Genomic DNA, 27,774 nt, shown 5'->3' with positions numbered 1-27,774 from the left:
TGTTACATATTTTCTGTACAGTGTTAAAGAAAATTGAACAAAATAGGTAGATAAGTGATGACATGTACAAATCATGGGCGAAATTCTCCGACCCCACGCAGGGTCGGAGAATCGGCCGGCAGCGGCGTTAATCCTGCTCCCGCAGGGTTTTTTATTCTCCGACCGGCAAAAAACCGGCGTTGTGCAAATCCCGCCGGCAGCCTCTGAAAACAGCTGGCGCCGGCGGGATGTCATTATATTTTTCTTTCAACAAATCACCAGCCCGGATGGGCCGAAGTCCCGCCGACGTGGCCACGGGTCACGTCGGCGAAAAACAGAGTAGCTTTAAAACGGCGTCAACCATTGATGATGGTTGATGCCGTTCAGTGTCCGAGGGCGAGTTGGTGGGGGGGGGTTGCGAGTGGGGGGGGGGGTTGCGGGGGGGGGGGGGGTTGCGGCGGTGAAGGGGGGGTTGCGGCATTGCGAGAGATGGGGGGCGGCGTTGTAGGGGTGGTGGGGAGAGGGATAGGTGCGGTGGGGGGTAGGGGCGTTGGAGGGGGTAGGGGTGGTGGGGGGGGGTTGGGGGCAGCGGCGTGCAGAGAGGGGGGGGGCGACGGATGCCCAGGGCCAACGCACCGTCGCCCCCCCTCTGCACGCCGCTGCCCCTACCCCAACCACCCCCCCTCACCACCCCTACCCCCTCCCCACCACCCCTGCCCCCCTCCAACGCCGCCCCCCATCTCTCGCAACGGCGTAACCCCCCCCTCATCGCCGCAACCCCCCACCCTCAACGCCGCAACCCCCCCACCCTCTCAACGCCGGGTCCCCCCCCCCTCCCTCTGAAGGCCGGTACCCACACAACCCCCCCCCTCTGAAGGCCGGTACCCACACACCCCTCCTCTCTCCTCCTCCCACCCCTTCCTTCCTCCTCCCCCCCCTTCCTTCCTCCTCCCCCCCTTCCTTCCTCCTCCCCTTCTTCCTTCTTCCTCCCCCCCTTCCTTCTTCCTCCCCCCCTTCCTTCTTCCTCCCCCCCTTCCTTCCTCCTACGCCCCCTTCCTTCCTCCTCCCCCCCTTCCTTCCTCCACCCCCACTTCCTTCTTCCTCCCCCCCCCCCTTCCTTCCTCCTACGACCCCTTCCTTCCTCCGTTAGTGGGGGGGGGGGTGCGGCGTTGAGTGGGGGGTAGGGGTGGTGGGGGGTAGGGGTGGTGAGGGGGGTAGGGGCGTTGGAGGGGGTAGGGGGGGTTGGGGTAGGGGGCAGCGGCGTGCAGAGGGGGCGACTATGCGTTGGCACCGGCCATCCGTCGCCCCCCCCCGCACGCCGCTGCCCCCCACCCCAACCCCCCCTCACCACCCCTACCCCCTCCAACGCCCCTACCTCCCCACCACCCCTACCCCCCTCCAACGCCGCCCCCCCTCTCTCTCAACGCTGGTCCCCCCCCCTCTCCTCTCCTCTCAACTCAACGCCGCAACCCCCTCCCTCCCTCCTTCCTCTCAACTCAGTGCCGTAACCCCCTCCCCCCCCTCCTCTCAACGCAGGTAACCCCCTCCCCCCCCCTCTCCTCTCAACGCAGGTAACCCCCTTCTCCCCTCTCCTCTCAACTCAACGCCGCAACCGCCCCCCTCCCTCCCTCTCCCCCCTCCCCCCAAACAACGCCGGGTCTCTCTCTCCTCTTTCCCCCCCCCCCCCCCCCCCCAAACAACGCCGGGTCGGTCTCTCCTCTTTCCCCCCCCCCCCCCCCCCCCCCAAACAACGGCGGGTCTCTCTCTCCTCTCCTCTTCCCCCCCCCCCCCCCCCCCCCAAACAACGCCGGGTCTCTCTCTCCTCTTCCCCCCCCCCCCCCCCCCCCCCAAACAACGCCGGGACTCGCCACTTCCGCAGCTGGTGAAACTGACGCGTATCGCGTCAGTCCGCTGCTGGCCCTTTCGGGAACGGAGATTGCCGGCTTAAAAGAAGGCCCGGATGCCGGAGTCATGCACACCGCTTTTCCCCGCCGGAAATGGGCGTCACGTCGGTCCGCGGAGAATTTCGCCCCATGATGACAGTGATGATTATTTAATACCAAATAATATGTATGAGTCCAAAGTTCATGAATTAATATGGTCGAGTGGCTTTCTTGTTTTGTCATTGAAGTGTCGATGTTGATGTCGTCATTCCCTTGTGAACGCCATCAGTGTCCTTGTGCATAAGGAACCAAGAAGTCATCAGGATGTGTGCAAATGGTCAAATCACGTCGTTGTCTGATTTGGACTCTTTTTTTTTCGATGCTTGTGGTAGCAATTCCTGATGTCATCCATCCTGTCTGACCTGGACTGGAATCTGTGCGGTAGTGATGCCGTATGTCAGCTGCCTTGAAAGCTGGTTTGCTTGTTTGTAGTCATGCCATGGTATGCCTGTACTCTTGCCAGTGTTAGAAGCTGTGCTGTTACATTGTCCTGCATTTGGAGAGTTCTACCACATCATACCAGTCGTTATTCCAGTGTTGTTGTTTTCGTTGTGCTTGTTGTTGATGTTAGTGCCTTTGACACGCTTCGTGTTGTTGTCTTTGTTGTTGATTTCGTAGATTTTGTTGTTGTTTGTTGCACTCAATGAAGTTACTTGTATCAGTGTCCTTTGTGGCATCTGCTGTTGCATTGAGCGTGCCACCTCTGATTCCTCGGTGCTCCCCGTCTGGAGTCATGTCAAATTCACTAGATTCATCTTTGGCTTGTCAATGCTCCCCATCTGGTGCATCTGAATCAGCTTTTGTTTCTTGACGCTCCCCGTCCGGAGTTATTTCAGGTTCACTTGAATCATCTGAGGTGTCACTTGAATCATCTGAGGTGTCTTGATGTCCCCGTCCGGAGTCAAAATGTTCATGGATTTTCTTGTGGAGAGGCTTGAATGGATACGGTTTGAATTAACGTGGTGTCACTAGTAACCTCACTTTGATTGTCGAGTGCCTCTGTACATACTGTCTGAGGTCTGTCAGTCTTGCTGAGATGTCGCACTTCTTGTATGGGAATTGTGAAGCCTTTGTCACTTGTCGCACATACAATGGGTAGACCTTCAGTGTCTTCTTGTCAGTTAGATGAGCTGGGTAGACTGTCAGTCTTCTTCTGATGGCTTAAATAATCTGGGTAGACTGTCATAGTCTTTTTGTTGTTCACGTGAGCGTGGTAGACTGTCATAGTCGTCTTGCTGTGCACTTGAGCGTGGCAGACTTGCATCGTCTGCTGCTGGTTGCTCAGATAAGGTTGCTAGACCTTCATGGTCTTGTTCATGCAAGGACTGCGCTCTGGAGTCTTGCGTTGCTTCCATCATGGAGTCAGTCAACGGGCTCGCTGTGGAGGCTTATATCGCTCTCTCTGTGGAGTCTGGCATCATTCCCTGTGTGGAGTCATGCAGTGGTCTCGCTGTGGAGTTGATCTGTCCGCTCTCAATGAAGTCATGCAGTGGTCTTACTGCTGAGTCTTTCTCTGTTCTCTGTGTGGAGACGTGTAGTGATCTCGCTGTGGAGTCTGTCATCGCTTTCTGTGCGGAGTCGGGGACTCCTCGTGGTGCGTAGACCACCTTTCATGTGGAGTCGGGGTCTCTTCGTGGTACATGGACCCTCTTCGTGGTGCGTGGACCACTAGTTTGGCGTCAGGCCGCTCTCCGTGGGCTTGGACCTCTCTCTGTCTCTTGGTGTCAGGCTGCTCTCTGTGGGCTTGGATCTCTCTCTGTCTCTTGCCATCAGGCCGCTCTCTGTGGGCTTGGACCTCTCTCTGTCTCTTGCCATCAGGCCGCTCTCTGTGGGCTTGGACCTCTCTCTGTCTCTTGGTGTCAGGCTGCTCTCTGTGGGCTTGGATCTCTCTCTGTCTCTTGCCATCAGGCCGCTCTCTGTGGGCTTGGACCTCTCTCTGTCTCTTGCCATCAGGCCGCTCTCTGTGGGCTTGGACCTCTCTCTGTCTCTTGGTGTCAGGCTGCTCTCTGTGGGCTTGGATCTCTCTCTGTCTCTTGCCATCAGGCTGCTCTCTGTGGGCTTGGACCTCTCTCTGTCTCTTGCCGTCAGACCGCTCTCTGTAGGCTTGTACCGCTCTCTGTCTCTTGGTGACAGGCCGAGCAGAATCCTGTACTTCTGGGTTAGGGCATCGTCTGGGCTGGGCTGAGGATCCTCAAATCCGAAGAACGCGTCCATGTCTGTGTCGGATTCTTCACTGTGCAACACATTTCGTTGCAGTTCGGATTTGGTACTGAGGTCCACCACGTCTAATGATGAAATCATCTTCCAAGTCGTAGTCTTCAAGGACCATGTCATCACTTTTTGTGTCGGAGCTGTCATTGTGCTCACGATGTCCAAAAAATAAATCAACGTCTGAGTCGTAGTCTTCAAGGACCAAATAATTTATTTTTGGGCGGTGCTAACTGCTTGTTGCAGGGTTCTGCAGAGGTTACTTTCAGCTACTGGTCGAAGTTCAGGCATTGTGCTGTCATTCCAGGTGAAAGAATTGTGGTTTACGGCTTTAAAATGTTTTCTCCTTATTTTTGGGCATTTCCCCTTTACGTGGGCGTGGTCCGGGGCCTCTGACGTCATGACGCTTGTGACGTAGAGCGTAGGAATGGACTGCGCATGCGCACATCGCTTTTCCTTTACTGTGCGGTCTTTGCGCAACTGCGCATGCGCGGCTTCTCACGCATGTGCAAAACACTGTTTTGCCGGTTCGCATCTTCTTGGGAACTGCGCATGTGCGGCTCCTACCTCAAGATGGTTGCCAATCAAAACTGCCGTTTTCTGCATTTGCAAACTTACCTTTGCCTTGTGATGAGTACAGGCGCCTCTTTTACCGATCTCTTTTGTGTTTTCCTCGCAGTATTTTTCAAACTTATCCAGGGCTGTCTGGAAGTCTCTCTTGCCTTGCCTTGTCCCTTGGAGTACTTGAAGGTCTCGAAGATTCCGCTGCACTTGCACCCGCAATGGTGAGCAGAAGCATTATTTTCTCTGCATCCGCCACGCCATCTAGGTCGGACGCTACCATATAGATCTCAAATCTCTGCCTGAATGCACGCCAGTTTGCAGAGATTGCTGTGGTACCTGAGCTGCTGTGGAACCAGAATCGCCAACATCTTGCCTGGGTGCTGTTGCTGTTAGTCACGGATTTGTTGAGTTGAACTACATAGATTTAACAGGCACTCCTGGAACCATGTTGTGTTATGCTTCTTCATGTAGCATAAGCTGCTTCCTTGATGTATACACTGACAAAGGAAGGTTCAGACTTGGAGATAGGTTTAACACATTTATTGAACAGTTAACAATTCTCCTGCTTGAGTTCGACTCTCCTGCTGATCTTGCTATCGTAACGCAATCTAACTAACCAGTCTGCTCTAATCCATGCGGTGGGTGTGATGCTTCCTGATCTGCCCCTGTCTCTGAGTGTCGCCTGTGGAAAAGAGGAAGAGCATGTGTGCCCTGTCCTTTTATTTGGGTAGCCCCCTTGTGGTAGTGTCACCTCTGGGTGTGTCTTGACTGCCCATTGGTTGTGTCCTATCTTACTGACCTATTGGTTGAATGTCTGTGTGTCATGCTGTCTCTGGTGCTCCCTCTTGTGTTCACTCAGTCCTAGTGTATCTACATTAACCCCTTGTGCATTTACAGTGATGCATATCATCACATCCCCCCTTTTTTCATGTTACATATTTTCTGCACATCGTTAAAGGAAATTGAACAACATAGGTAGATAAGTGATGCCATGTACAAATCATGATGACAGTGATGATTGTACTTTACCAAATAAAAGCATGAGTCCAAAGTTCATGAATTAACATGGTCGAGTGGCTTTCTTGTTTTGTTATTGAAGTGGTGACGTTGACGTTGTCATTGCGTTGTGAACGCCATCATTGTCCCTGTGCTTAAGGAACCAAGAAGTCATCAGGAGGTGTGCAAATGGTCAAATCACTTAGTTGTCTGATTTGGACTCTTTTTTTCGATGCACGTGGTAGTGACGCAGTATGCCATCTATATTGTCCAACTTGGACTGTTTCTTGTGATTGCGATATTGATGCAGTATGTCATCTGCCTTGAAAGCTGGTTTGAGTGTTCGTAGTGGAGCAAACTCATCTGCTTTGAAAGCTGGTTTTCTGGTTTGCAGTGAAGCAAACTTGGATCGGTGAAATTTGCTGTCATGCCATAGTATGGCTGTACTCTTGCCAGTGTTAGCTGTGCTGTTACATTGTCCAGCACTTTCAGAGTTGTACCATGTCGTACCAGTCATTGTTCCAGTGTTGTTGGTTTTGTCATGCTTGTTGTTGACATTGGTGCCTTTGGTAAGTTTCTTGTTGTTGTCTTTGTTGTTGTTTTCGTAGGTTTTGTTGTTGTGTTTGTTGCGCTCAATGACCACACCGAGTGGAGAATTTGAGTCCTTCACATAGTTACTTGTGTCAGTGTCCTTTGTGGCATCTGCTGTTTCATTGAGCCTGCCATCTCTGATTCCTCGCCGCTCCCCGTCTAGAGTCATGTCCGGTACACTAGAATCATCTTTGGCTTGTCGACACTCCCCGTCCGGAGTCATTTCAGGTTCACTTGAATCCTCTGAGATGTACCTTGAATCACCTGAGGTGTCCTATGCTTCGCGTCTGGAGTCACAACGTTCAGGAATGCATTTTCTTGTGGAGAGGCTCGAGTGGCTGAGGTTTGAATTAATGTGGTATCACTGGAGTCACTAGTAACCTTACTTTGATCGTCGAGTGCCTCTGTACATACTAGCGGGGAACAGTCAGTCTCGCTGTCATGTCGCACATCTTGTATGGGAATTGTGAAGCCTTTGTCACTTGTCGCATATACAGTAGGTAGACATTCAGTGTCTTCTTGTCGGTTAGATGAGCTGGGTAGACTGTCAGTCTTTTTGTTGTTCACTTGAGCGTGGCAGACTTGCATCGTCTACTGCTGGTTTCTCAGATGAGGTTGCTAGACCTTCATGGTCTTGTTCATGCAAGGACTGCGCTCTGGAGTCTGTCAATGAGCTCACTGTGGAGGCTTGTACCGTGCTCTCTGTGGAGTCTTGCATCGTTCCCTGTGTGGAGGCATGCAGTTGTCTCGCTGTGGAGTCAATCTGTGTTCTCTGTGTGGAGTTGGGGACTCTTCGTGGTGCGTGGACCACTCTCTGTGTGGAGTCAGGGAGTCTTCATCGTGTGTAGAGCACTGTTCATGGTGCATGGACCACTGGTGTGGCATCAGGCCTCTCTCTGTGGGCTTGGACCTCTCTCTGTCTCTTGGCGTCAGGCCACTCTCTCTTGTGCTTTCCTCGCAGTATTTGTCAAACTGTTCCAGGACTGTCTGGAAGTCTCATTTGTCTTGCCCTTTTGAGTATTTGAAGGTTTTGAAGATTTCTGCTGCACTTACATCGGCAATTGTGAGCAGAAGCTTTATTTTCTCTGCATCCGCCACGCCATCTAGGTCGGAAGCTTCCAGGTAGATCTCAAATCTCTGCCTGAACGCAAACCAGTTTGCACTGAGATTGCTCTGGTACCTGAGCTGCTGTGGAACCGGAATCTCGAACATCATGCCTGGGTACTGTTGCTGGTAGTCACGGATTTGTTGAGTTGAACTATACGGATTCAACAGGCACTCCTGGAACCATGTTGTGTTATGCTTCTTCATGTAGCATAAGCTGCTTCCTTGATGTATACTCTGACAAAGGAAGGTTCAGACTTGGAGATAGGTTTAACACATTTATCGAACAGTTAACAATTCTCCTACCTGAGTTCGACTCTCTTGCTGATCTTGCTATAGTAACTTAATCTAACTAAGCAGTCTGCTCTAATCCATGCGGTGGGTGTGATGCTTCCTGATCTGCCCCATCCTTCTCTCTTGGTGCCGCCTGTAGAAAGAGAAAGAGCATGTGTGCCCTGTCCTTTTATATGGGTAGCCCCCTTGTGGTAGTGTCACCTCTGGGTGTGTCTTGACTGCCCATTGGTCGTGTCCTATCTCACTGACCTATTGGTTGAATGTCTGTCATGATGTCTCTGGTGCTTCCTCTAGTGTTTACTCAGTCCTAGTGTATCTACATTAACCCTTTGTGCATTTACAGTGATGCATATCACCACAGAAACTATTTAATGATTCAGACTCCACTGCACTATGGTGCAGTAAGTGTCTCAAATTCATCACCCTCTGCAAGAAATAGTTCCTTCTGCTCCTGTTTACATCAGGTGGGATCAGTGGCGGGGCAGAAAATCCAGGAGAGGCCCAATTTCTGTTGCTGATCCCGCCTGGCCAAAACAGGAGCAGAAGATCCCCCCCATTATTATTTTTGTTACTAGTATTGCACTGCACCAATTCAAGGCAATTGAGGATTTGAAGTCATGATTAAATTGTGCAACTACCGGTTTCATTAGACATTACCGAATAGTCATAATCATATTATTAGATTTTTTACTCACAAGGTTCCCATGTTTTGACAGTGTGGCAGTGGACAGGAATAGCGGTGTTTAGCCCTCTCGCGGCGGTGATGGTTTCGCACTGTATTTTTAGGGATTTTGTGAATAAAATTCTCCACGGGCTTCTTGCCACCTCTGTGGCAAAAATCCTCTGATTTGCCTTCCCACGATCAGCTGAGCACTTTTTAAAAAATAAATAGTACTCAATTATTTTTTTTCCAATTAAGGGGCAATTTAGCATGGCCAATCCACCTACCCTGCACAGCTTTTGGGTTGTGGGTTGAGACCCACGCAGACAAAGAGAGAATGTGCAAACTTCACACGGACAGTGACCCGGGGCCAGGATTGAACCTGGGTCCTCAGTGCCATCAGGCAGTATTGCTAACCACTGGGCCAACCTGGCGCCCAAGAGCACTTGAATAAGTGGGGTGCTCCATTTGAAGGCCATTCCAGCAGTTCCCAACCACTTGTACAAGGTCCAATGCAGAGGATGACTGCAAAGAAGTCTGCCCTGCAATATTCGGAGGCTTCTTTCACTGGACTGCTGGATGCCATGGAGCAATGTCATGATGACCTCTACCCACATACAGGGAAGAGAACTGCAAGCAAGGTCACCGAGCCTGCATGGGAGGTGGTGGCAATGGTGGTAAATACTAGCTCCGTGCAGAGGAGGAAAGGTACCCAGTGCTCTGTTTAGCCTGCTTGATCTTTTCCTCTGTCTCGGAGGTTTTATATGCTCACCCTCTCAGAGAATGATGGCAGGAAACTCACATAATGGAGAAGACAGTACACCAAGGATAAACTGCTGACCGGTGATTAGTGGCATTCACACATACAGGTGGACATAATTGGCTCAGCTGTCAGACTGAAGGAATGTTAAATGACTAGCGACTGCGTGAATTCATCTGAAAAGGAGTGTTCATTGCTGTCATGCAACTATTAGAGTTGACATGGTCAGTCATGGCACCCTCCTCCTCCCCCTCCCCCCCCCCCCCCCCCCCCCCCACCAACGTCTCAGTGTATCCTTCAGTCCATGTTTACTGGACAACCCGCCAATGCACTAACCCAGGCCTCGCAGTCAGGGCCCTCCAAGAGGCTCAACAGCTCCAGGGTGCAGCCTCAGAATGGGTCAGTTTTAAACCGCTTTATTCCTTCTGGTGATCAGGCTGTTGCCCCTTTGCATCACCCCCCCCCGCCTCCTGCACCTCCTTTATGGGTCACCCCATCTGCCTGTTCCCCCTCAGACAGACCAGCGTTGCCGGTTCTCCACCCCCTCCCCTCATGCCTGAGCTTCCTTGCCATTTGGCCCACCTCCCCACTGCACCTCCCTCTCAACTGGCTCAGTCGCTGGTGCACCCCCTCGGTTCTTTGCCAGTTAACCTCCCATCCCCACCCCGAGGCCTTTTACGGATGCTCCACCCTCACCTGTTAGCCCTTTACCTATACCCATCCCTCGCCTCTCCGACCTTTGCCCGTGCTCCTCCCCCGCCTCTTGGCCCTTTGCCCATCCTCTTCCCTCATCTCTCAGCCCTTTGCCCGTGCTCCTCCCTCATCTCTTTCCCCTTTGCCGTGCTTCTCCCTCATCTCTCGGCCCTTTGACGTGCTCCTCGCTTGCCTCTCAGCCTTTGCCCGTGCTCCTCCCTCTCATCTCCGCCCTTTGCCTGTGCTTCTCCCTCACATCTCGGCCATTTGCTCATGCTCCTCCCTTGCCTCTCGGCCCTTTGCCCATGGTCCTCCCTCATCTCTCGGCTCTTTGCCTGTGTTCATCCCTTGCCTCTCGGCCCTTTGCCCATGGTTCTCCCTCATCTCTCGGCTCTTTGCCTGTGTTCATCCCTTGCCTCTCAGCCCTGTGCCCGTGCTCCTCCCTCATCTCTCGGCCCTTTGCCCGTGCTCGTCCCTCGCCTCTCGGCCCTTTGCCCGTGCTCCTCCCTCATCTCTCGGACCTTTGCCCGTGTTCGTCCCTCGCCTCTCGGCCCTTTGCCCGTGCTCTTCCCTCATCTCTCGGACCTTTGCCCGTGTTCGTCCCTCGCCTCTCGGCCCTTTGCCCGTGCTCCTCCCTCATCTCTCGGTCCTTTGCCTGTGTTCGTCCCTTGCCTCTCGGCCCCTTGCCCGTGTTTGTCCCTTGCCTCTCAGCCCTGTGCCCGTGCTCCTCCCTCATCTCTCGGCCCTTTGCCTGTGTTCGTCCCTTGCCACTCGGCCCTTTGCCCGTGTTCGTCCCTCATCTCTCAGCCCTTTGCTGTGCTCCTCCCTCGCCTCTTGGCCCTTTTCCCGTGTTCCTCCCTTGCCTCTCGGCCTTTTGCCCATGCTTATCCCTCATCTCTTGGCCCTTTCCCCGTGCTCCTCCGTCACCTCTCGGCCCTTTGCCATGCTCGTCTCTCATCTCTCGGCCCTTTGCCCGTACTCCTCCCTCGCCTCTCGGCCCTTTGCCCGTACTCCTCCCTCGCCTCTCGGCCCTTTGCCCGTACTCATCGCTCGCCTCTCGGCCTGTTGCCCGTACTCCTCCCTCGCCTCTCGGCCCTTTGCCCGTACTCCTTCATCGCCTATCGGCCCTTTGCCCGTACTCCTCCCTCATCTCTCGGCCCTTTTCCCGTGCTCGTCGTGGTGATATGCATCACTGTAAATACACAAGGGGTTAATGCAAATACACTAAGACCAAGTAAACACTAGAGGGAGCAACAGAGACATCATGACATGCAGACATACAGCTAATGAACACTTAGAATAGGACACGACCAATGCGCAGTCAAGACACCCAGAGGTGACACTACCACAAGGGGGCAACCCATATAAAAGGACAGGGCACACATGCTCTTTCTCTTTCCACAGGTGACACCAAGAGAGAAGGATGGGGCAGATCGAGAAGCATCACGCCCACCGCATGGCAGAACAGACTCGACGGACTGAATTACCTCCTTCTGCTTCTAATTCCTATGGTCCTATAAAATCCTATAGGAGGCCCAAATCACGGCAACATAAAGGAATGACACGATTATCTCTGCCCCCCTGCCAGTGACATAACAGGATTGGGGGTTGTTGCTTGCGGTTGCTGCGGGGTGGGGGGTGTTCGGGGGAGCTTGTTCCAGGGGCGTGGTGTTTGGGAGGGTGAGTCTTCAATATTGACAAAAAAGTATGAGGGTGCCCTGATCTTTAAGAAACTAAGTTGCTGGTGGGGCACGTTCAATCAGAGCCCACCCCGCCAGCGTTACATTGTGAGACCCGCCAGATGGCATCAATCCCAGATTATTGAGGGAGACAAGAGATGAAATCGCTGGGACTCTAACAGACAGATTTGTGTCCTCATTGGCCACAGGTGAGAACAGAGGTTTGGAGGATAGCCAATGTTTTATCGTTATTTGAGAAGGGTTGCAAGGATAATCGGGTAATTATAGACCAGTGAGCTTGACGTCAGTGATAGTGAAATTGTTGGAAAAGGTTTTCAGAGATAGGATCCATGCACATTTGGAAGTGGATGGTCTTATTATCGACAGACGGCAGGGTTTTGTACAAGGGAGGTCATGTCTCACTAATTTAATTGAATGTTTTGAGGAAGTGACAAAAATGATTGATGACGGAAGGGCTGTGCTGTTGCCTACATGGACTTTAGGAAAGCATTTGATAAGGTCCCTCATGGAAGGTTGGTGCAAAAGATTAGATTACATGGGATCAGGGGTGAACTAGCTGGATGGATTCAGAACTGGCTTGTCCATAGAAGATAGAGGGTAGCAGTGGAAGGGTGTTTTTCCAAATGGAGGTCTGTAAATAGTGATGTTCCACATGGATCAGTACTGGGTGCTATGCTTTTTGCAATATATATAAATGGCTTGGAAGAAAACGTAGTGGGTCTGATTAACAAGTTTACGAATGATACTAAGATTGCAGGAGTTGCGGATAGTGATGAAGATTGTCAGAGAATACAACAGGATATAGATAGACTGCAAAATTGTGCGGAGAAATGGCAGATGGAATTTAACCCAGACAAATCCGAGGTGATGCATTTTAGTTAATCCAATTCAGGTCGGAGCTATAAAATAAATGGCAGAGCCATCAGGAGCATAGAGACACAGAGATCTGGGTGTGCAGGTCCACAGATCCTTAAAAGTTGCAGCACAGATGGAAATGGGGATAAAGAAAGCATATGGCATGCTTCCCATCTTAGGACAGGGTATCGAGTATAAATGCTCGTAAATAATGTTGCAGTTATATAGAACATTGGGGCAGCACGGTAGCATTGTGGATAGCACAATCGCTTCAGAGCTCCAGGGTCCCAGGTTCGATTCCGGCTTGGGTCACTGTCTGTGCGGAGTCTGCACATCCTCCCCGTGTGTGTGTGGGTTTCCTCCGGGTGCTCCGGGTTTCCTCCCACAGTCCAAAGATGTGCGGGTTAGGTGGATTGGCCATGATAAGTTCCCCTTAGTGTCCAAAAAATTGCCCTTAGTGTTGGGTGAGGTTACTGTGTTATGGGGATAGGGTGGAGGTGTTGACCTTGGGTAGGGTGCTCTTTCCAAGAGCCGGTGCAGGCTCGATGGGCCGAATAGCCTCCTTCTGCACTGTAAATTCTATGTAAATTCTATGGTTAGGCCACATTTGGAATACTGTGTCCAATTCTGGCCACCGCACTACCAGAAGGACAAGAAGGCTTTGGAGAGAGTACAGAAAAGGTTTACCAGGATGTTGCCTGGTATGGAGGGGATTAGCTATGGGGAGAAATTTCATAAACTGTGATTGTCCTCCCTGGAAGACGAAGGGTGACCTGATAGAAGTTTATAAAATTATTAGGGGTATAGATAGGGTGAACAGTTGGAGGCTTTTCCCAGGGCGGAAATGACAATTACAAGGGGGCACAAGTTCAAGGTGAGGGGGGGGGGAAGGTTGGCGGAGATGCGCAGGGGACGTTTTTTTACAAAGAGGGTGGTGCATGGAATGCACAGCCAAATGAGGTGGTTGAGGCTGATACGTTAGTGACCTTCAAGACGTATCTGGATAGGCACATGAACAGATGAGGTTTGGAAGGATACAGGCGGTTGGTCCCATGTGATAGGACATGTGATTGCCGCAGTCTTGGTGGGCCGAAGGGCCTGTTCCTGTGCTGTTTTGTTCTTTGTTCACCTTTTTGCCGCTATTAGCCGAATGATACGGCGGAGAAAGCTGCCATTGGGGGCGACAGCTGCACTGTAGTTTTTCCCACCTACTGTGCCGCTGATAAATGGGAAAATTCCATCCCAATGTATCTGAAAAATGACTTCAGTTCTCCTTTTAAGGCATTTATCTCTGATATTTAACATCAGAATGTCGAGATTCTAATCCTCTGCTGGACCTGGGCAATTTAGTTTTCTGTGAACATGCTTTTCATGTTGTTGCAAATGTTATAAATGAACCAATTTCATGTATCTATTTTAGATACATCCAGCTTTTTGTATCACTTCAGTTTCCAACCAATCAATGTGTTTCTAAAATATGATGAAAATTAGACGTAGTCAAGGCTTATGTGGAGCAGGCCGGAAAGTGACTTCTGGAGGTCTCCTGGGCCACACCATGGAGGGAGAAGGTTGGGAAGGACCACACCATGGATGGAGGAGGTCAATAAGGGCCCCATGATGGAGGGAGGAGGTCAGGTAGGGCCACAGTATTGAGGGATGATCAGGATGGTGGACTAAGGAGCACGGATTGTGGACACTTGCGCAGCAGGAATACCTTGTGCAGGATCTGGGGGTAAACGTAACACAGAATCAGGCGCTTTATCTTTCTATCATGCATTCCAGCCATGCTGGAAGAAAGCACCCACCGTCCAACCCCCAACAGAAACAGAACAATCTGAGGCAAACAAGAAAGGAAGGCCTGGTATCTGGTGCATCCTTCGCACACAATGATTGTTGTTGTTCTGACAGTGAGCCCGGGCTCCCCATAGAGTACGAGCCCCAGTGTGTTTTACCTTATGCAGTCCTGCCTCTGCCTGGCCTTGATGAGGATATCACTGCTGACTAAAGAATAGGTATTCCTCCTATCTGAAATAAATGTTACATTGGGAACACGGAGCTCGTTAAGTTTCACCATGTGATTGATATTAATTGGCTGATGGATGAATAATCACGATCGGAGAATTATTTATTGTTTCATTTATTTGTCTTGGATAATTGTGCAGAGATAAGGTGCTGGTTGTATTAATTAAAGTATACCTTCAGAGGCAAATAATTTCTCATTTGGTTTCCTGACTAATGTTGGGAGGTGTGGTGGTTTTAGGTCTGCAGGCCTCAGATTCAAACAAACAAAAAGCTTTATTTCAAAGATGCTAACACTACAGGCTGCTGTGTTACACTGCCCGTCTGCCCACACAAATGGACGATCGTGATTGGTCTCTTAAAGTACCCCTGTTCCACTGCAAGGCTGCTGGTGAGGAAACACTAGAAATACCATGAATACACAACATTTTCCTCCCCCTTTAAATCAAAGGTCCCTGACGCAATAAAGAGTGTAACATTAACAATCAATGAGCAACAACGGTAAATATGTCAGACGCTCCGGAGGTCTTTGTTCTCTGTTGTTCTCCTGAAGAAGGAGCCGTGCTCCGAAAGCTCGTGTTTGAAACAAACCTGTTGGACTTTAACCTGGTGTTGTAAGACTTCTTACTGTTCTCTGTTGTTGTCAGTGAACTTCAGATGCCTGCCTTTTAGTGCTTGCTGCAATCTCTGGTGTCTTTGGCTTGGTTTGGAAGTTGCCCATGTCCTCTTAATCAGAGTCAATGTAGTGTTCTGAGGTTAACTCGTTGCCTGGTTCTCAACTGAGGCACTGCTTCCCCCCAGTTGGTTTGATTAGTGTCAGGTTCTCGGGAAGGTCCAAGTCATCCCTTGACACACCTCGATTTGGATTCATTGTCGTTTCTGTCTCTGGCAGATTGGTTCTGGTCACTAAAAGTTGATCCGTATGTCTCCTCCATATTATATCATCTCAGGTTTATATGGTGGGAGGGACCTTTCCTGTCTGTACTAAAATTGTGGCAGGTACCCACTTTCCACATGTGGTATAGATGGGACCACACACGACCCACGCCGTCGGGAACTTGATTGGTTGGGGGGTGGGCCTCAGGCAATATCCTGAAGCCGTCGATATGGCACGTGGCGTACTCCTAAAGTATGTCGCTTTGGAGGGGGCGGAGCATCGCGAAAGCGGCGCCGCCCCCGATTTGGTCAGGAACTTTGATTCTCCAGCTGATCGCCGAATGCGATTTCGGCATCGGCGACCGGAGAATCCAGCCCACAAACCGGCCAGGATCTCACAACTGAATCTACTGGAGAGAGGACAAAACAGTGTTAGTGTGAGCTGTATACAGAGCACCATGGCCTCTGGTGAACAACCTACTAAAGAGAAACTGAAATCGGGAACAAAGTATATGAAGATGACTTTTTGATGTATGGCATTGCTAATTGTGCCAATGCAAATCAGGATGCAAAGACCATGTCTGTTAAATGCAGAGAAATTATGGCAACTAAAAGTTTAAAACGCTCAAAACATCAAAAGCATTTGAAACATGGCGAGTTTGAGCTCAAACCTCTTGATTGTTTTCAAAAGATGCAGCGAGAATTTAAATTGTCAACTGAAGTTAGTTTAGCTTAGAGTAGGGGGTTAATAAAGGTGGTACCTGTAAGGGAGGGAGACGGCTTTTGCACGATGTTTATAGTTTCATGTACATTGTTTATTGTGTTGTTATAATACCAAAAAATACCTCAATAAAATGTTCATTAAAAAAAAATTGTCAGCTGAAGTCCTTATCAGAAATGTCAGCTTGACTGATGATACTTGATGCTGTATGTATGCTTTGACAAGAGCTGACAAGGGCATTGCTCACCTCTGCATCCTGCTCACTGCCATTGATGGAATCCTGGTATTGGGTCCAAGAAACGTTGTTAGTGGATGTTGGTCCATCGATAAAGTGAAATTCCTTCCTATACAGATAGAACCGTTTCTTGACAAAATTTATTCCGAGAGCATATTTCTCTAACCGCGTATAATTGCTTCCAGCCTTATTCAAGGTTTTGAACACAAAGGCTATCAGCTTCTCTTCACAAGTGGGATTATGTGGGAAACCACCACCCAAACTCCATAAGGTGATGCGTCACATGCCAGTTGCAGAAGTAAATTTAGATCAAAATGTGTCCGGACTTCTGACTGGAGTAGCACTTCTTTGGCTTGCACGAATGGTGTGGCATGGTGGCACAGTGGTTAGCACTGCTGCCTCACAGTGCAAGGGACCTGGGTTCAATTCCAGCCTTGGGTTACTGTCTGTGTGGAGTCTGCATGTTTTCCCTGTGTCTGCGTGGGTTTCCTCCAGTGCTCCAGTTTCTTTCCATAGTCCAAAAATGTGCAGGTTAGGTGGATTGGGCATGCTAAATTGCCCCTTAATATCCAAAAGGTTAGTTAGTGGTACTGAGTTATGCAATTGGGTGGAGGTATGGGATTAAGTCGGGTGTCCTTTGCAAGGGCCGGTGCAGACATGATGGGCCAAATGGCCTCTTTCTGTAGGGATTCTAGGAATTGTAGCCAGATAAAGGGCAGACCTTCCAAGATAATTTAGTAAGCCTAAGAAAGGTCGAATGTTAGTTCACATTCTGAGGTGCAAGTGCCTCAGTAATGGCTTTGATTTTCTAAGGCGACAGATGTAGTCCTTTGGCTTCACTGTCATGTCCCAGATATTCGATTGAAGATTGGAAAAATTCACATTTGTCTTTTCAGGCTCTTAATTCATAATCTTCTAATCTCTGGAATCTGGCATCCAGGTTGCTGAGATGTTCTTCCTCATCCTTCCAATAACCAAGATATCATCTAAGTAATACTGGGCTCCCTCTAATCCACTTAAAATTTGATCCATAGCTGGTGCAGAAGTGATGCCAAATGGTCGTCTTTAATATCAAAACTGTGTATCACAATCGTCAAGTGAATCTGGATCTACTTTCATTTGAAGATATGCTTGACTGTGGTCAATTTTACTTAAGCGTTGGCCTCCAGCAAACCCAACGAATAAGTCATCAATCAAGGGCTCTTCACACAGTACATGATTAATAGTGACTTTAAAACTGCCACAAATGCATACAGATCTCTCTTTTTCTTTCATCATGGGTACAATTGCCGTGGCCCAATCAATCACGTTCATGGGTTCAAGGACACCCGTTATGACCAGCCATTGTAAGTTTGCCTCTACCTTAGGTCTGATTGCATACGGCACTGGCCTATTCCTTAAGCATCTCATCTGACTTTTTTCATTAAACTTCAGCTTTTTTGAGATATCCTTCATGCTTTCTAACTCATCGTTGAAGCCAATGGCATGTTTCTTCAAAATTTTCGGGAAACCTGATTTGGAATCTGCCCTGAGATTTACCTCGGCCCAATTTAATCTGACCTTTCCAGCCAAGTTCTTCCCTTTAGTGCCAGACCATCTCCTTTGACTACGTGCAAGGAAAAATCAGCCGTCTGTTCATTTAATTGCGCTGTTACATCAATACAGCCCCTCAACGGAACCACTTCTCCAATATTGGTTTTTAGCACTATCCTTAAGGGTTTCAGAGCAATGTGTCAGAGCTTTTCTTGACAAACAGTTTCTGGTACCAACAAGATGGCTGCCACAGTGTCCACTCCATCTGACTATCCAGTAATGGAGTGACCCAGTAACAGTTTGTCTCACCAGCAATATCCAGTACCTTTAATGACAGCTCATCTTAGGACTGTGAATCGAGTTTCTTCTCATGTTCTTTTTGTACCATGTGGACGGTTTTTCCTTTATTCAGTTTTCCATTTAATTTATTCGTCTCTTGCTTTTAGAAACTTTTGCCTGAAGCCTGTATATTTTTCCAACAAACACGTTCAGTGTGGCCCTTTCTATCATGCTTCCTGTATATGTCTTGCACCAACAATCTGCTGCTGAGTGCCTGGTTTTTACACACTTATGACAAATGCCAGTCTGTGTCTGTGCTCGGGTTTTGGCCAACATCTCCTGAATGCTTCTGCTCGAACTCAACTGGTAAGCTTCTTTGGCTGCTAATTTCATGAATACAACAACTTCCAAAGCTTTCTTTAAGGACAGGTTGCTTTTGGTTAACAACAACTCTTGAATCGCGTCGCTTCTTAAACCACAGACTAATCTATCTCAGATGGTATCATTCAACACATTCCTGAGTTCACAGCGTTCAGCCAGTCTTTTCAGCGTAGCTACAAACAATGCAATCGATTCGCCTTCTTCTTAATTACGCTAATGAAACCTAAACTTTTCTGCAATGACGAAAGGTTTTGGTGAATAATGGTCCTGCAATATTTCCACTACTTCATCGTAGGTTTTCATGCCTGGCTTTTCTGGCTACCTCAGACTCCTCAGGAGGTTAAATGTTTTCCCTCCTAATTATGCTCAGGGATGTTGGGACAACGAGATCTGCTGCTATCTTATTCACTTGGACAAAATAGTCGAATCTCTCTGTACATGAGCTCCATCACTCTGTATTCTCATCAAGTGGCCCTATGGCTTCAAAAACCCCTGCCATTTTTCACTATGGAAGGACCTGTGTGTGTATGCTGTGCCACAAATATTTAGCACTACCTTGCTTCCTTTCTCCCACATTAGGCAAACCTGGAGCTCAGCCTGTTTTCCTTTTCATGTTTCACAACATCCGCAGCTCTAATTTGTTGTTGCAGGGTACTTGCTAGTCGCTGTGCTGCCGGTACTGTTATGGATTGTTTTGGGCAGAGCAGGTGGCGAGCTTCTTTTCAAAGTTATTTGCCATGGATTTCTCAATGATTTTTCGGTTCCTCCAGTGGCTGCAACTGTTGATTGGCTCTCCCATCGCCAGCTTTTGTATAGCAATGATTTTAATTATTTGTTTTTCTTTTCGGGAGTCTATAAACACAGTACGACTTTTCTTTTCAGGCACCTAGAAACGCTGTTTGCCTGCCTCATCACCAGTTTTTTTGTGGCGGTTATAAAATTAAGTCTGCAGGCATCAGAGTTTCAAACAAAGAGCATTATTTAGAAGATGCTATGTTACACTGCCCGTCTGCCCGCGTAAGCTTCCAGCCGTGATAGGTCTCTTAAAGTGCTTCAGTCCCACTGCAAGGCTGCTTATGAGAAAAACTAGAAATACCATGAATATACAACAAGAGGGAAGTTAATAAGATCAGTCTGCAAAGCCAATAGTTTTCTTGCACCTCAGGGGCAATATTTAGTGAAGAGTGTACGTGCTAATTCAAAAAAGGAACTGGAACCCAGTATGTCTCATTTTCAAGTTGTTTTCAGTCTCTTCCTCTATCTGGCTCAACTCATTTAGTGATGCTATACAAGTTGTTGAGCCACCCTAAGAATTACAAAATATTGAATTTGGCAAGGGAAACAGTTTCCTGTGGCCACTGACTGTCAGCTTTTAGTTTCACTTTGAGAAAAGCTTGGGTGTGTCTGTGTTTTGTTGGAGCAGTCAGCCACAAAATGTGTAATGTTGTTCTCTCTGCCATGCAAAGACTGTCGGCGGAATTCTCTGACAACCCGCCGGGCCAGAGAATCGCCAGGTAACAGCGTGAATCCCACCCCGTCGCCAGCTGCCGGATTCTCCGGTCGCGCTGGTCAGAGGCCGTTGGCAGTGGCCCCCCGGCAATTGTCCGCTCCGCAATGGGCCGAGTGGCCGCCCGTTTTCGGCCAGTCCCGCCGGCGTAAATCAAACAAGGTCCTTACCGGCAGGACCTGGCTCTGCGGGCGGCCTGCAGAGTCCTCGGGGGGGGGGGGGGGATTTCGCCCCGGGGGACCCCCACGGTGGATGGCCCGTGACGGGGCCCACCAATCTGCGGACGGGCCTGTGCCCTGGGTGAACCCTTTCTCTCTGCGCCGGCTGCTGTAACGGTCCACCATGGCCAGCGCAGAGAAGAACCCCCCCTGCGCATGCGCTGGGATGACGCCAGAACACGCTGGTGCTCCCGCACATGCATTAGCATGCGCTGGCCGGCGGAGGCCCTTCAGCACCGGTTGGCACAGCGTCAACCCCGCTGTCACCGGCCTACCCCCTGAAGCAGCGGAGGATTCTGCACCTTCAAGGCGGCCCAACGCCGGAGTGGTTCACGCCACTCCTCGCCGCCAGTACAGCCTGCCCCGCCGGATAGTGGAGAATCCTGGCCATATCTCGATCATTTGGTAAATTCCAACTGATAACTGTTCTCAGTCATGAATTTAAACCTGATGTGCTTCTGTTAAAATATTTTTTTAAGTCTTATGGATGATAAAAGGAAAATAAGGATTGCTTAGTGTTGTATTCTTTGGGGGTTGTATTTGAATTAATGGTTGCTAAGATGTTCACTGCTTGTTTCAAAAAGGTTAACTTGAATTCATAGAATAAACATTGTTTTGCTTTAAAAAATACTTTTCCATTTCTGCTGTACCACACCTGTAGAGTGGGCCGTGTGCTCCCCATACCATAATCTATTAAAGGTTGTGGGTCAGGTGAACTCCATGATATACTTTGGGGTTTTCTAAACCCTGGCCCATAACACTTGTCAGATGATGTGTACATATCTTCCAAGGTGCAAGTATCTGAACAGATGGAAGGTGCAGAGCAAGGATGGGCTGGTGCACCCTTGGAGGTCAATTCCTCTTAGTTAGTGATCAATGCCAGAAACCCAGGGCTGGTGGATGCTGGGGTTCAATGGCTGACTTGTTAAAGAGAGCACAGGAATGATCAGCGTTCAACACTGCAGATGAACATTTTGCAGTTATCGTTGCATCTCAGAGAGATAATTTCCATCATTTGTGCTTTTCACAAAGGTGTTCATCTCTAGTTATTGCCACACACATAACCATTCCTTCTGTGATACCAGACACACACCTTTGCCCTCCAAGGGTTGATAAATACTCCCTTGGATGCTCACCACCCCTGGAACTAACTCTGCCTTCTCCTCGTCCCACAGGTTTTCTCCCTTCTTGAGTAGCCAGATCCAGGATTTCCTCCTCCATTTTTCTACAGCACTGCCAGATTTGCCGCATCCCCACTGGTCTTCATCCTCCTTTGCACATAGTTGGACAACTTCTCCAGTGAAGACAATAGAACAATGCTGAGTTCCATTTCTTGAGAAATCAAGCCCTCATGTTGATTCCCAAAAGCTCTGATGCTTCTTTCCTCTGGGTCGCATCTGACATACCTTGCGATGTAACCTTACCCACTAACACAACCCAGCCCCTGAAAGTCTGGTAGACTATTGATGTACTTTGAGTTGTAATTGTGGGTGTGTGGTGACCATTCATCCACTTTCTTGGCTAGCACCTCTCTAGCACAACACATGCATATTCTCCCATAGGTGTGCACCCAACTCAAGACTTAAGATGCACACTCACCCTGCAACATGGAGAAGGTCACTCAGGCTTTTGCAGCATTGCAGCCAGGTCCTGCGGATGACCCTACAGCTTCTGACCTCCTCTGAGACCTCCATCCAGACTGGCTTGGTCAAGCAGAGATATCTCTTCCCATTCAGCAGGTGACAAAATTTGCTGCTGTTCAGTCACAGTCTGGAGGATCGCAGGAAGGGAATCGTCATTGAACCATGAGGCTTCTCTTGCCCATACCTCTATCATTGCTCTCGGTCGGAGATCATATGAAGTTTTCACTAGCTGTACCAGTGGTTGAGGAAGAGGAGATCAACAGTCACAGTGAGTACCTCAGGAGGATTTAGGCTGTCAAGGATGGTGGTGGCCCTTCTGCCCTCCCACCAACAGCTGATTCCTGGTCAGTATCCACCACCTTTGTATTAGGAAAGAGTTAAACTCCCCAGCACTTGAGTTAGAATTGGTGTTTTAATTATTTTATTGTTTAATAGATTTCATTTAACATTTAAATAAACTGCACCACATAAATAAAGCTGACACAGGTGGCACTGAATTAATGGAGAAGGGATTATTATTGCACAGAATAAAACTGGAGGAAACTAAGATTTGCTTTCTGGTCTTATTGGCAGATTTACCTTCAGAGCTTAACACTTTTCTGCCTTATTTCCTGCCCAGCGTCTTGATTTGCTGGCAGTCCTGCCATTTGGCCACTAATTGGACACCCTGTGCATAATTGCTGTGGAACTGAGTGGGAAGGGGCACACTGCCTGCTTGCGCCCAAGTTATAAACCTGCCAAGCATAATATTCTCCCCATGACTCCATAATAAATCATTTTCAATTCATTAAAAATAGTGAGTTGAAGAATCTTTCAGCTCTGGTTGTTTAAACACTCACCTTTCCAGAAATCTTTCCAGAAAGACTGGTTTTCTGAAAACGAACAGGTCATTTTCTTTCATTTACTTTGTGTCTTACTATGTGACACAGTTCGTAATTGAGGTAACTTAGATTTCCAATGAAGGAACCTCATGCTCCACCTGCCCCAACAATGGAAAGAAAGGACACCACTGAGGAAATCAGGGCTGCCATCTCTGGATGCAGCCAGGAGTGCAAACAACATGCACAAGATATAAATGTTAAATGTTTCAATAAAATCCTCCAAGTTGCAATACACTTTTAGGAGGCAGTGTAAAACTTCACCCACTCAGGCATTTTAGCATGTTAATTGTTTGGACAAATTAGTAAGTAATAGCTGCCTGCTGTATTGAATAGGCAATGAGTTGGCTTGATTTTATTACATTTGCTAGAGCATATGCTCAGCTCCTCTCAATAATTAAATGATCTCTGAAACAACGTGCTTGCTTTTACAATTCAGTGAGTTCAACAGGATCAAGTTGTTTCCACACATTGAGTACTTTAACTCTTCAAGCACCGAGAGATGATTATGTTTATTTCCACTTAATTCATTTAAATTAGAATTTAGTCAGAATATTCCACAGAGTTTCTAGTTGGAATTAACTGTTAAGCTGAATTTTATAACTGTGACAGTGCATTGAGGTAAGATATCAACAGTGCACCCCTTCTGTATATTGCCACCTTGCTATTGTAAAAACATAAGAACAAAGGAGTAGGAATCAGTCATTTGACCCTTCAAGCCTGCTTCACTATTCAGTACGATCATGGCTGTTCTGATTATGGCCTTAACACCTTTTCCTGCCTATCCCCTTTAGGCCTCAAGATTCCCTTGTCAATCAAAAATCTGTCTTGCTAACTCCGCCTTGAATATATTCAATGACCAAGCCTCCACTGCTTTCTGGGGAAGATAATTCCAAAGGCGAGATGACCTTCTGAGAATAGAAATTCCTCCTCATCGTTTTTTTGAATGGGAGACTCCTTGGGCGTGATTCTCCGCAAATGCGGCGAGTCGTAAAGGCTGCCGTGAAACTGGCCGTGTTTCACGGCAGCCTCCGCGCCCCCTCCCAGGACCCGATTTCCCCCCCCCCCCCCCCCCCCGGGCGGGATTAGCAGCGGGGCCCCGGGAAGAACGGCAGTGCGGGCTTAGCGACCGTCGCTAAGTCCGCGCGCCAAGCGTCACGCCGGCTGACGCGCACGATGACGTCAGCCGCGCATGCATGGGTTGGATGGCTCCAACCCGCGCATGCGCAGATGACATCGCGCAGACGCGTCAAACCCGCGCATGTGCGGGCCGTCATGCCCCTCAGCCGCCCGCGGACTGATCCTGTGGGGCGGCGGAAGAACAAATAGTGCGCGGGTATCGGACCTGCTGCCCGCAATCGTGCCCACCGATCGCAGGCCCGTGCCAATCGGTACCATGGTTGTCCGGGACGGCACTTTGCGGTTGTTTTCACGAACGGTGAGAGCAGGTGTGATCGCATTCGTGTAAAGGCCTGGGAACTCGGTCCATCGGCCTGGGGAGAATCGCTGTTCGCCGTAAAAAACGGTGAGCAGCGATTCGTGTCGTGGGGCGGCCATGGTGGGGGGAGAATAGCGGGAGGGCATGAAAATTGTCGAGAATGCCCTCCCGCTATTCTCTGCGGGAGAACCGTGGGCAGCGGAGAACCGTGCCCCTTATTTTATTTTATTTTTTAAATTCCAATTAAGGGGCAATTTTAGCGTGACAAATCCACCTACCCTGCACATCTTTGGGTTGTGGGAATGAGACCCATGCAGACACAGGGAGAATGTGCAAACTCCACAAGGATAGTGACTCGGGGCCGGGATCAAACTCGGGTCCGGGATCGAACCCGAGTCCTCAGTGTCATGAGGCAGCAAAGACACCTTATTTTTAAACTCTGCTCCCTAGTTCTAGGTTTCTCCCATGTGAGGGGTAACATCCTCTCAGCATCTACCCTGGCAAGCCCCCTTAGAATCCTATGGGTTCGATCTAACCAAAAAAAATCTGATAAGATACCTTCATCCCAGGAGTCAGTCTAGAAGTAAATCTTCTCTGAACTTCCTCGAGTGCAAGTATATGCCTCCTTAAGTCAGGAAACCAAAACTGTCCTAATTGAAATCTCACAAATGTCCTGTGCAGTAGTAGCAAGACCTCCCAACTTTTTATACTCCATCCCCCTTGGAAAAAAAGGCCAACATTATTACTTGCTATACCTGTATGCTAACTTTTTGTGATTCATGGACAAGATCCCTCTCTAATGCAGCATTCTGCCAAGGGTCATTAACGTGGTCTGTTCAACGCTATACCTGGATCTGAATCGTAAACCAAATCTTGTATTTTATCGAAATGTGATGCTCAGTACTGAACCAAGGACAACATCACAGTACATTGTGCTGTTCAGTAATAATGTACATTTGCATAGGAACAGTGTACCAATAAATAAATGATAAGATATTCAATGACTACTAGTACAGAATTTGAGCAGATTGGATTCAGCCAATAACCCCCCCTCCATATGTGTTTTGCACCTCCATCTTCGCACATGTTCCACCAGTTGGCCCAGAGGGATGCAGAAAACTGCTGACTTGAGGTTTCTCTTCACCTATCCAGGAAAAGGCGACTTGATTGGCTCTGACTTTTTGGCAACGGACCAGGTGATTAAGACCAATGCAAACGTAAAGGCTCTGACCTACTGTGACCTGCAGTATATTATCCTGAAGGGTCTGAGGGAAGTACTGGAGCTGTACCCTGAATATGCGCAGAAATTCATTGAAGACATTCAACACGACCTGACCTACAACCTGCGAGAAGGGAATGATGCTGATGTAAGTTCATGTCTCCAGATTATCGTAGATAAACTTTTGAATATGTTACCAAGTTATAAATCAACAATTGATAATGTATATCAGGTACAAACTCTTAATCTTCGCTATGGCTTAGTGGTAAGTGCTATTTGTGTGGTACACACCTCAGTTTGTGCAAATACAGTTGATTCCAGTTGAGATCCACAGAATCCCTACAGTGCAGACGGAGGCCATTTGGCCCATCGGATCTGCACCGACTCTCTGAAAGAGTACCCTACCTAGGCCCACTCCCCCTCTCTATCCCCACAATCCCACCTAACCTACACATCTTTGGACATTACGGGACAATTTTAGCATGGCCAATCAACCTAACCTGGAATGAATGGCCCACTGGAATGAAGTGTCCATCAGGCACTTAACTGTCAGTGTCAGTGATTTAAGAATAACAAATTTAAGGGTGAGGGAAAACAATTCTCTTGGAGGGTGGTGAGACTTGGAATCCTATTCCTCTATAGGGGGTTAAGGCTGAGGCTTTGAATGTCTTTAAGGCAGATGTGGTGACTCAAGGCAATACCAGGTAGACGGTGGTAATGAAGAACTAATCGTCGCGATGAGGCTGTTGAATCGCGCTAGACGTCTCGCGCGAGATTCACGATGCTTGAGATGTTCTTCCAAAATTCAATCGAACTTCGCAAGACGCCGCAATCTGGATCTCGCTCTCGTTGGGTGAGATCCAGATATGCATACTTAAATGATCCAATAGGCTCATTTAAATATGTATCTGTCGGATTTTCCCAGTGCCTGTGAACTAACATCCATTCTTAGGATACCTTGCCAGGGCGCTTTTTAGCACTGGTCTCCACAAATGTGGGCATGTGTAACAGCAGATGGGGGGGTCTCCCAGGCATTAGAGACCTCCAGGTGGTCAGGTATTGGGCAGGGTGGTATCCTGGCACTCCCGCTGGCACTCAGGCACCTTGGAACTACCAGCATGGCAACTTGGCACTGCCAGCCAGACACACTGGAAATGCCACCCTGGCCAGGCTGGCAGTGCCAAGGTGCCCTGGAGCCAGGTTTCCGGTACCAGGGGTCGGGACTGCGTGTGCCTTACCCAAATGAGGTGGGGTGAAGGGAGCTTGAGGACCCTGGAAGAGATGGGTTGAGTAAAGTGGGGGGTCCGGAGGCTGCGATGAAGTCACTGAAGTGGGTCGAAAGATCAGGACGACCTTTAAAAATGACACTGGAATTCGCAAGTAGCCTCCCTGTACTGGCGAGTTAAGCTGAGCTCATCAGTTCAGGAGATGATGAAAGTGCAACCTCAACGGGCATTTCCTCACCGAAGCCAAAAAACCGGCAAAGTGCCATTGAACAGTGGGATCTTTTGAGGCGCTCCAGCACTGGGAAACACGCAGCTAAACCTGCCTGAAACCGGACTCTGAAATTTGTTCGTTGAATCGCGCCCTAAGTGTTTAGAGGCAATTTATGCACAGACAGAGGGTGCAATTCTCCCAGTTCACGCCAGGCGGGAGAATCGTGGGGGCACCGGGCGAGTCCTGCCATGCCGCCCCGGCACCCGCACGCAATTCTCCCACCCCACCCCCCCCCAAACCGGCGCACCGAGATTTACGGCAGGCCGCTCAGAGAATCGCTGCTCGCCATTTGTAACGGGCGAGCGGCGATTCTCCGGCCCGGATGGGCTGAGCGGCCTGCCCAATACGACGTGTTCTTGCAGGCGCCAACCACACCTGGTCGCTGCCAGCGTGAACAGCGATCGGCGGGCAGCCTCTCTGAAAGATGCACTCCTTTCCTCCGCCGCACCGCAAGATCACTCCTCCATTTCTTGCGGGGCGCCCGCGGGGAGGATGACAACCGCGTATGCGCGGGTGATGTAATTTACGCAACGCCAACCGCGACACTCCGGTTTTCACTCCGGCGTCGGCACTTGGGGCGCGATTCTCCGATGTCACGCCGGTTTGGAGAATAGCGCGCCGCGCCGTTTTTTCTCGTGACGCCGGTCTGACACGCTCCCGCTATTCTCCCCACCGGCCAAATGTCCGTAGTCGGGTTCCTCGCGCAAAACAACGGAGAGTCGCCCGACTGAGGCACAATGGCGACTCTCCAGCACCCCCACTATTCTCCGGCCCGGATGGGCCAAAGTCCCGACGCCGTGATGCCAGGTCACGCCGTCGCTGTCCACACCTGCTTTTAAAAGTCGCTAGCCGGTCGTGCTGGCTGACGAGGAGTGAGTAGGTGAGCGGACCGTCCCGGAGTCTCTGCAAACTGGGGAAGGCATCCCCGAGAACGCTGCGTCCAGTGGGTGGGGGGAGAGGGAAAAGTGGGGGGGGGGGGGGG

General features: G+C 49.4%; 1 protein-coding gene across 1 annotated transcript in view; it reads left to right on the top strand.

The window, feature by feature from the left end:
• kcnh3 (potassium voltage-gated channel, subfamily H (eag-related), member 3) overlaps positions 1 to 27,774 on the top strand; it is a 1,115,372-nt gene that overhangs the window by 968,028 nt on the left and 119,570 nt on the right. The window contains exon 11 of the mRNA XM_038789040.1: positions 25,229 to 25,443. Coding sequence (XP_038644968.1) covers positions 25,229 to 25,443 — 215 coding nt within the window. The remainder of the gene's footprint in view (positions 1 to 25,228; positions 25,444 to 27,774) is intronic.

The sequence above is a fragment of the Scyliorhinus canicula genome, chromosome 2 (genome assembly GCF_902713615.1).
Source record: "Scyliorhinus canicula chromosome 2, sScyCan1.1, whole genome shotgun sequence".
Taxonomy (NCBI): Eukaryota; Metazoa; Chordata; class Chondrichthyes; order Carcharhiniformes; family Scyliorhinidae; genus Scyliorhinus; species Scyliorhinus canicula.
Note: the sequence above shows the minus strand (reverse complement) of the source record. Positions and strands in the feature narration are given on the sequence as shown.